The sequence below is a fragment of the Gekko japonicus genome, unplaced genomic scaffold (genome assembly GCF_001447785.1).
Source record: "Gekko japonicus isolate JY-2015 unplaced genomic scaffold, Gekko_japonicus_V1.1 scaffold246, whole genome shotgun sequence".
NCBI lineage: Eukaryota > Metazoa > Chordata > Lepidosauria > Squamata > Gekkonidae > Gekko > Gekko japonicus.
The window spans coordinates 23,402-33,500 of NW_015162482.1; the positions used below are offsets into that span (position 1 = coordinate 23,402).

Below are 10,099 nucleotides of genomic sequence, written 5' to 3' on the forward strand. Positions count from 1 at the left end.
AGCAGCATGACACCTAATTCTCCAACAGCCCCCCCCCGGGGGGGGGGGAGAGAATGAGACAGAGGGATGGGAAGGGGTCTTCTGGACAAACAAGCCCTCTGTGCACAGCCCTCATTCTACAGAGAAGTCATGAGGCATACTGCACATCTAGGTAAGTAGGACCCATCAAGAGCCTCCATCTCTTCAATGACAAGGTATCAGTGCGGCTGGATCTGAGTCCAGTAGCACCTTAGAGACCAACAAGATTTTGGGGGCATAAACTTTCGAGAGTCAACGCTCCCTTTGCTTGATATGAGTTGGAATGGAGATCTGAGTCCTTGTATCTCAGTAAGAAGGTGGGAGGGGTGTTGCAAAGAAGGAACTCAGGATGCAGAGGCACAATGTGCACTGTAATCCCTTCCGACGGGGATCTAAGGACTTGGAGATCTCCATTCCAACTGGTATCTGATGAAGGGAGCTTTGACTCTTGAATGCTTACACCCCGGAAATCTTGCTGGTCCCTGCAGTGCTACTGAACTTGACTCTTGCTGTTTTACTGCAGACCAGCACGCCTGCCCTCTGAAACTTGCTCCCTTTAGTGGGCAACTGTGTGCCACTCCATCAAGGCTCAAGAGTACAAACCTCTGAGGGCAGATTCAGAGAACTTTCCCTGCACCTTCCCCACAGCTGGACCCTAGAAATATCATCTTAAGGCGATCCCCCCGAAATGACCTCTGGTGCATAGTAACTAGATTGATTGGAACAGGGGCAAAAATGGGATTCTGGGTGGAATTACCTATCGCCAGGAAGAGATCATTAACATTCATTGCTGTCTTGGCTGATGTCTCCATAAACAATAGACTGTTGTCATCTGCATAGGCCTGGGCCTCCTGAAAGAAAACGAGGGACAAAATCAGAAGTTATACGTACAGAGGCAAGCTCAAAAGCTAAAGAAGTAGGCTCCTGTTCACTTTGCCATGAACTTCAGCAGATCTGTACACTTGCAGAATTGTCCTATAGCACAAACTGCTGAGGTTTGGGGCTAGGTGAGTGGGAAGCTGCTTACCTAGCACTGAACTTACCCAGCGCAGTAGGGTTGGCTTTTCTACTTCTCCTCCCAGTGTTGTTCAGGGATGAGGGTAGTGGTATGCATCCTCTGACCCTAGTATCACTCCTCCCCATTCCAAGATGTTAGAAGTTCTTTGGAATTCTGTCCCTTCACTTGTAAGAATCACGTGCATGCGCATGCACAATTAGGATCAGTGCTTTACCTATAATCCTACTTTATTTCCCTACCGGGTAATGAGAACCCTGGAAAAACGTACCGCATCCTGGACAGATGGGGAAGTTGAGAATCAGGGGATGAATACTGTGAAGCACACAACCCCAGACCCTAGTTATCTCCCCCAGGGTATTATAAGCTGTCAGGGAAGTAGGCCAATTTTTCTCCCCACCCTATCCCACCAACTTGCCACTCAATTGCTCTGAATGGTTTGCAGGTCTTGGAGGAAAATGAATATGCCCTGTGCTTGCTGAGCTGTTTAAAAAAGTAACACTTTTTCTGCAAACCTAGGGAGTCCCATCTTTCCTGTGGGGGACCCTGTTTCATTGCTCTATCAATAGGGTTGGGACCATCAGAGTTACTATTAGAAGGATTGATAAAGCAGGCAGACAAGATTTTCAATATTAATGTTCCACACACAACATTGGACTCTCCAGAATATACAGTATTCTGTTCAAATCCAATCACTATCCTTAAGTGATGGTGGCGTTGGTGTTATTTTGGGGGGGGACTTTAAGCATAGGAAGGCTGTTGTGGTTTAACTGTGACCTGCAGTAGCTGGTCCAACACAGAAATGACCACCAAATGAGATGAACATCGCAAACCTTAGGAAAAGAGAGGAAATAGTAAAAGATGGGAGCCACTGACAGGGAAAGGGGTCCCTGTACTGAAACAAAGGTGTGAAAATGCTTCCAACTAAAGTGCACTGGACTATCTGGTATATTGCTAGCATTAAGATGTACCTACCCCTTGGCATCTGAAAATAGTGACCTGGACCAATTTTGCAAGTCACCAGATTCAGCGTGCCTGCAACTAGATGCAAAATCCTGCCATGGTTCTGTGACAGCAGGTCTGATATTTTAGGAAAGTCAACCTTCAATAGGCTAAGTATTTCAGTGAACTAAAGTGGTCTCAGTCACTAAGGAGCAATCAGGCCGAATTTTGCATGCTTGTTGTCCATCTTCCCAAGGACTTTAGGAATGAGTGGGATAGGTGGGAGCACTCAGACGTAACATCCTGTGCACTGAAGGAGGAAGATGTCGCCCAAAGGGCAATCTCTCCCAGCCCTGCCCTGGTTCAAAATTTCTGGCACTTGGAACTACTTGCCTCACCAAACACCACCATGTTTGTGGTGCGCAAGTGAATGAAGACCGGTCTCAGGTAACACATGCTGAGGAACCATTCATGGTCATCCAACAGACTCCCTGTGACTCAGCTGGACCCTAAAGTGCTGCTCTTGCAAGCAAGGTGGCTTGCTACTGCTGTGCTATTGTGTCTCATGCATCTCTCCTACAGGTTGGAGACGTGAGAAAGAGTGATAGAGGCAATGCTCCCTTGTTTATGTAGTAGTTGGTGCCCATGTTGTCTGTGGCCAGATGCACTTCTTTCCCTTGGGGAGGAAAGCATGAAGAAACCTGTTCCCAGCCAGGAGCTCCAGACGTCTGCATATGGTATTGTCTCTCTTGCTATGACCAAAACTGACTGATGTCATGTTTGCCAAAGTGAGTGCCTCACCTCCAATAAGAAGTGTTTGTTGCAATAGTCACCTGAGGAGTTGGTGGCATGAAGGGTATTCCCCAACATACACTACAAGGGTAAGTCCATCATATGTAGCTTTTGAGAGCTGCTTATGGAAGATGTTGAATTTTATGAAAGCCTCTCAGTGGCTGGAAGTTAAACCAGCACTAGAGAGGTGTCAGTGTAATGAACTGCACCACTGCAATGGAAGCTACAATAATGCTTAACAGACTGCGGAGGGTGACAGAGAACTTTGGAGAGAAGAACTGTGCTGTGGGTCCCGTAGGTGTCAGTGTAATGAACTGCACCACTGCAATGGAAGCTGCAATAATGCTTAACAGACTGCGGAGGGTGACAGAGAACTTTGGAGAGAAGAACTGTGCTGTGGGTCCCGTCGGAAGGGAGGAAGGCCCTTCCAGGGATAGTGTTGAGGGTCATCCTCATTAATTACAAAGTCCGTACAAGGTAGGGATGAGATTTCTCCCTGTTGGTTCACTGTCTGTGGGTAGCAAGATGTAGAGTAGTACACACTTACGGAAAAGGATGGAAAGATGAGAGGGAGCCGTGGGAAGCCAAGTGCATATGGAAAGACTTTTACCTCCTGACATCAAAGATGTGCTGCAACAAATGCCATATAGTCTGTAAAAACCCTTGGGAGATGGAGAGGAAAAAAGGAAGCACTTCATGCGGGTTGTGTGTACCTCCCATAGTGTAGAACTGAAAGTCTGCAAGGCTGTGCCTAAAGGACGATGTCAGAGGTGACACTTAGCCCCTGGTTTTACAAGAGGAAGTATGGAAGCAAGGTTTTACCGTCCTGAACTTTTTAGGTCTGATGTAATCATTGACTCTTCTGAACTTTAGGACAGGAAGGAAACCTTCAGTGTCCTTAGCCAGTTCCCCGGCAAGGTGGGATATAAATTGAAAATAAACAAATAAATAAATAGGAATGGAGAGATAACAAGTGCAGAACCCTAGACCCCTTTGGAAGTTTATCATCTTTTATCAGGAAGGAGGCAATCTCACACAGAACAGTAAGGTGGTTGTGAGTATACCCGAATACGAAGAGAACTGTCGTGTATCCCAGCATAATGGCACTGAGGATCTAGGTGTTGTCAGTGATAGCTTCCCATTCTGGCAGGTGGTGACAATTTTACTCTCTCATTGACTAGTTTAATGTTTGGCTCGTTGGTCTTTTTGCTTCTACTTAAATCTATTATCTGTCGATTCTTCTGCTCATTTAATTTTTCTTTCATCATACTTCAGTCTTGTATACACTTCTCTTCACCAGCTTTCCCTATTGTTTTTGTATGAAAGCTAAACTAACTTTCAAGTCTCTTCATGATCTTTCCTCTCCTGTCTCAAGCACTAAATCCTTTTACTAACCCTGCACTGTCTTGTGCCATTTCTTATCTCAATTCCTCATCTCTGGCAGCTTCTTCTGCATTTCCTCCCCTTTATTCAGTTGGTTTCTTTCTGTGCACTTTGAGTATCTTTTTTCTTTTTCTTCCTGATACTGGATTTAATTCCCTCTTCATGCTTCTATGTTACCTATATTAAATAGGCTCCTCTTTAGCTTTATCATTATTGTGGTATAATCTTAACCAGTGCAAAAATTTCTCCTGCTCCCTTCAAATTCCTTCTCGTTTCTTTTCTTTCCTAGATGCTGAGCAGCAAAGTAGGGAAATGTATGATTTTATTCCTGTAAAGTATCTAGTATGCTGTTGGCACACACCTGTAAAGTATCTAGTATGCTGTTGGCAAACAAAATAATAAATGGTAATGATGGACGGATCATACCAACTTTTACTGGTAAGCAGATGTTTTGGGGCAATACCAAATAGTTTTGGAAGCCTTAGCATCTATTGGTATGTTACTTTAGATTCACAATTCTGTATATACACACAATAGGAAACTGGTTTGTTAATACTGCCACACTGAGATCTGATTGAAAGTAGTAGTCATCCTTTAGAGAATGTAAGATCAACTACCACCAACTAAGTTACTAGAAAATCTGACTGCACCAATACTGTACCCTACCAATTATAGTCCCATTAATGATGGGCATATGCAGCCTGTGAAAATGATTACACATCCCAAGGGTACAACTAAAGTCATCTGTCAGTGTTTTCCAACACTGTGTATAAATACAGTTTTTTTCTACCTTTAAGCTGTGGGGAATCTGCACAATGGCACAGAATCCAATATGCTTTTGTTCAGTAGCAGCAAGATTCTAACCCCATGGATGTGGAGAAACTAAAGGCCTCATGGCAGCAACTGCTGAATATTTATACCAAGGAAACATTAACCTATGAAAGATGGTATAAGAGCACACAGATGCTGGGAGTGGAGAGGGTGACTACAACAGACTATATTGCCAAGGTGTGCACATTTTACACTGTTTTTAAGGAAGTACTGCACAAGTGCCAAAAAGATTTCTCAAAAGATAATTTACAGAAAAGCAGTGTAGTCACCTTAAACCATCTTGCAGGTTTAGCAATAAGCAATAGTCATAAGGCCTACTTCTTAAAGTAGCAGATAAAAAGCTGGCATTAGTAAAGCACCGTCATAAAAATTTCCAGTTTTAAACATTTCATATATCTTAAGGCTTCACTAAAGAGGATTATATCCTGGCACAGAAAGTCTCAGGCTCAATCCTGTAAAAGGATCTTCAGCAGAAGCCTCCCACAGTCCTGGTGAAAGCAGCTGCCTGTCAAAAGTAGATACTACTGGGCTAAATGTCTGATTCAATACAGCCAGTCCAACTGGGGTCAGCCCTACCCTTAGACCACAACTGAAGACAATGCAAAAAAAGATGTCCCTCGTGGAATCCAAGTAAGCCTCCTGTAATGAAAAAGAAGTGCTAGAACTATGAAGCAAGAGCACAAAACTCTAGTAATGGAACTGCAAAAGACAAAGTCATCAAAATATGAAAGATCCCTGAAGTGGCACTGAGAAACTTGAATCTGTCTACTTACTTCATAATCTACCATGCGCTTGTTGGCAAGATCAGCCTTGTTTCCCGCTAAGGCAATGACAATGTTGGGACTAGCTTGCCGCTGGAGTTCTTTCACCCATGTCTTTGCTCGTGCAAATGTTTCCTGTGGTGAAGAAAAGTTAGGAGGTCAAAGGTTCCATTAAAAAAAACCAGATGCTTCTTACCTGTTACCAACCTTCTCTCTCATCTCACCGATATGCAGAAATAATTCCTCCCAATAGTGTGATTAGCTATTGGGAAAGGGCAGATTCCCCATCAGAATTCGTCAAGGATATCATTTAAGAGAAAGAATGAGCCCAATGAGTAATTTCAGCAGGCTCTTCATGTGATCAAAGATAACGGGTGCTTTTGGAAAACAGTATGCACACATAGGTCGGCTCTGTGGGCCTGTAACATTCCCTTTACTGTGCATGTAGCAGCCTCATCTCTGTGTACACATACAGTATGAACATGATTAGTATACACACAAGAGACAGGCAGTGAGAAAGAACATTGCCCCTCACACATTACAGGAAACATTAAAGAAAAGGTAAAGCTGGACATGCATTCAAAATTACACTTATTAAAATCCACAATTTGACAGAAGATTAACAACAAGAGCCAAGACGGCCAGTTTAACAAGGCTGTGATAAAAAGGAACAGCATGCTGTACTAGAGGGGCAACCGTTTCACGGATCCAGTACAATCGGGTGAATATTTTGAAATGGGATTTCATCCCTATAGCAACTACTTTCAATCGATAATTTCATTTTTTTATATAAACCATTTTGGATGTCATTGGACTGACAGCTGTCAGGCAATATACAATTAAAAATAAAAACTCCTAAAAGTTTGTTGTAATACAATTTTCCACTCCATATAATCTATATCAATCTTAAACCTAGTACCATGGAAGAAAGCACCTACTGAACTCAACAAGGTCTTTCTAACCTTGTTTTCCGAGAAGCTGGGCTGTAAATTACATATTCATAAAGCCATTTCCTTTCCAGACTAATCTGACCTTTATTGGACAGCTGTATTTATACAGTGCAGCAAACAGATACTGTGTGCTCTAGTTCAAAGCATAGTAAGGAATTTGTGGTCTTCAAAAACATTCTACTATTCTAGGTGGGGGAAGGTTCCATACAGACAAGGCAAGAGTTCTGTCAGGCAAGAGTCTTACATATCAGTAATTACATGTTACAGTGTCCAGTGTTTGTAAACAAACGCAACCCGTTAAATCTTTAGATGTTCTTTCCTCTAGCAGCCTCTATGTAAATTGGGAAAGGAAGCTCAAAGAAACTGAGGCAACACTAAGAAAAGCTCCTGGCGTGACTGCAGAATGTTGGAGGAGGAAGCAATCTCCAGATTTTTTACTTAAGAATGTCCTTCTCCGCACAAGCTAGCAAAGAGTGTACATTTACCTGGTTGGTTATGTCATACACCACAATGGCAGCTTGAGCCCCTCGGTAGTACATGGGGGCCAAACTGTGGTATCTTTCCTGGCCAGCTGTGTCCCAGATCTCAAACTTTACCGTTGTATCATCTAGGCAGACAGACTGTGTGAGGAAAGCCGCTGTGAAACAAGAAGGCAGAGAGATGTCTTAGGAACCCACAAAGGCAGGTAGATAATGTAAGTTTAGATGTCTGCATTTACAAGTCACTGAAATTTTGCTACAGCTAAGTAGCTACATGAGCATGGAGAGACAGCAATCCAAGTGCTCTTAATTTATGTGCCAAACAGAAGCCATTAGGTGCTGTAACACTAACAGCCTAGGCATGAAATCCAGCAATCCAAGTGCTCTTAATTTATGTGGCAAACAGAGGCCATTAGGTGCTGTAACACTAACAGGTAAAAAGATGACAAAGCAAGACACCTATGTGCAAACTAAAGTGTGAAACTTTTGCCCTGCACTTGTAAGTCACCAGCACATGCAGAGTAGCCACGCAATGCAGCCTTCCAAGGACTATAATTTTAGGCCTCATGTGCAGGAACCTCCTGTCTGAATACTCTCCTATATAAAATACTGCCTTGTATGCAAAAAATATTGTATCTCCCCCTCCCCATTCTTAGGCCAGATTTGATGACCCGTTCACCCCAACCCCCACTGGAAAATCTGCTTCCCATAGAAGGCAGTCACATTAAAACAGTGTTAAGATATTAATGACTGAATTACCTCTCAAAATTATTGGAGGAAACATTTCTAAAAACAAGCTTAAAAAGGTACTGTGTGCAGCACATATATGGCTCATGGTAACATTTCTCCATGAACATAGATAAAGGATTAAAAGAGCTACAGGAAAATGTTTAAAAGAACTTATGTTAAGACTTTTCTGCACTTCCCAACTGCTTTTGCTAAAGCCAAGAATCCAAGTACACTTGTAAGGAACATGGTGCTTTGAAGTCCATTGTTAAAACCAGAAAATTATTTATAGTACTACTTGAAGCAAACTAGACTCGGCAGCAGATTGCAACAGATTGGCTCAAATCCCTGGGCAAACAAGAATGGGTATGTAGGAGGAATTGCTGTCAGCTTCTGCTTCCCAGTGCCACCTGGGTCTGCTAGTTGTCCCAAGCATAAGGTTTAAAACCCTTTGTGGTCTTGGACCAACATACCTTCAGGACCTTCTCTCCTGGTACATCTCCCAAAGAGCATTATGCTCTATAGATCAACATCTACTGGTGATTCCTGGCCTGATGTCTGCCTAGCCTCAACCAGAGTCAGAACCTTCTTAGCTCTGGCACTGGCATGGTGGAACAGCCTCCCAGGTGAGATCTGGGCCCTGCAGAACTTAGTGCAGTTCCGCAGGGCCTGTAAAACGGAGGTGCTTCGCCAAGCCTATGGTTGAGGCAGCGTGAATCCAAATTGTATTGGTCTCCCCCTGTTCTTGTTCTGTTGCTCTGTTCCATCTGCATTCTTTCCATTTTGCATTGATTTCGTCTGCCCATCCTCCCTCGGCTTCAGTTAAATCTACCTGCACACATATAGGGTACCTCCATGAGTAGATGAATTATTGGCGCCATCAACTGTAGTTTATTAATATAAACTGTTTATTATGTTTTAATTGGTTATATTATGTTGTTTATATATTGTTGTAACCCACCCTGAGCCTGCTTGCGGGGAAGAGAGGGCTAGAAGCCAAACAAACAGATAAATAAAAACCTATTCTGCAAAGTTGGAGGGCCTCAGGAAAAGCAGGGAGTGCAGGGAGTGCAGGGGGGGCTGCAGCAAGAACGGGGGCGGGGGGGAATCTACCATCTCCCCTGCCTTCGGTGTGAGCTTTTCTCTCCATGTGTGAAAGGGATGCAAAGGGGGTTATTTCTACCACTCCCTCTTCTTGCTGCACAGTCCACACGCTGCATTCCACGCTGTCTGCAAGGGTCCCTCCAGTTAAAGGGGAAAAGCTCATTTAAACTTTAAGTATTAACTGAGTAAAATATTGGTTTACAAAAACAGTGATGGACTGCTCTCCACATGTAATGGTATCAACTACTTCAGGTGTAACAGCTTTAATATTTCGTATTACCAATGCTTAATGTTGATGTCGTAATTCTCCCCCACCCAGTCAGGCAAACCATGATGCCAACTATTTTTCAGAGTACACACTCAGTGGGTGGGGTACAGCTACCCACTTGCACTTTGCAGCTTTCCAAGGGACTGTGAAAGTGGCAAACTAGCACAGCAGTGTCTATGATTTTGAGTAAAGGTGACAAATGGGTACCATGTTTCAAAGTGAATAACAATAACCACACGTGGTAGAGATATAAAGAGATTTGCCAAGATCTGGCTGTACTTCTCTTAAGGTTTGGGCCACAGACTTTCTTTCCTTGGAGAACAAATACTGAAACACTCACCACCTATGGTGCTCTCCTGGTACTCGTGGAACTGACCCTTGACGAAACGCAGCACCAGGCTGGACTTGCCTACCGCTGATTCACCCAGCAGTACTAGCTTGAACTGACAGATCTTGCTGGCTTGTGACTGACCATTCGGCCTGGCAGCTCCTCTGCTGGTCATGGCCTGGATTCCAAGAGCAGCCTGTGCCCCAGCCGATGCAGAAACCTACCAGCCACTGACCAAATGTTGTGAGCAATGGGATGCTGGGTTTGGAACAGGACAACAACTTCCTCCAACAACAGCTAAGTGGCTCCTTCTGGAACATAAGAGGAAAATAGCAGTCAATACACTGGACAGGTGAGAGATGCTGTGAATGCTTTTATATAAATGTAATATAAACAGACTAAGGGGATTCAGCATGAGTAATGGGAAAGCCAGCCAGCCTTAACCTTGGCATCAGCTGCACAGATCCAATCATCCCCCAAGGAGCCCTGCTCCAGGCTAAGG

At 43.7% G+C, this 10,099-nt stretch overlaps 1 protein-coding gene across 2 annotated transcripts in view; it reads right to left on the bottom strand.

Moving 5' to 3' along the window:
• Positions 1 to 10,099, bottom strand: part of RAB5B (RAB5B, member RAS oncogene family) — a 28,862-nt gene that overhangs the window by 4,153 nt on the left and 14,610 nt on the right. For both annotated transcript variants that reach the window (XM_015405911.1, XM_015405910.1), the window contains exons 2-5: positions 9,610 to 9,908; positions 7,178 to 7,329; positions 5,755 to 5,877; positions 776 to 869 (exon numbers count right to left, since the gene is read on the bottom strand). In XM_015405911.1, coding sequence (XP_015261397.1) covers positions 776 to 869; positions 5,755 to 5,877; positions 7,178 to 7,329; positions 9,610 to 9,772 — 532 coding nt within the window. In that variant the 5' untranslated portion in view covers positions 9,773 to 9,908. The remainder of the gene's footprint in view (positions 1 to 775; positions 870 to 5,754; positions 5,878 to 7,177; positions 7,330 to 9,609; positions 9,909 to 10,099) is intronic.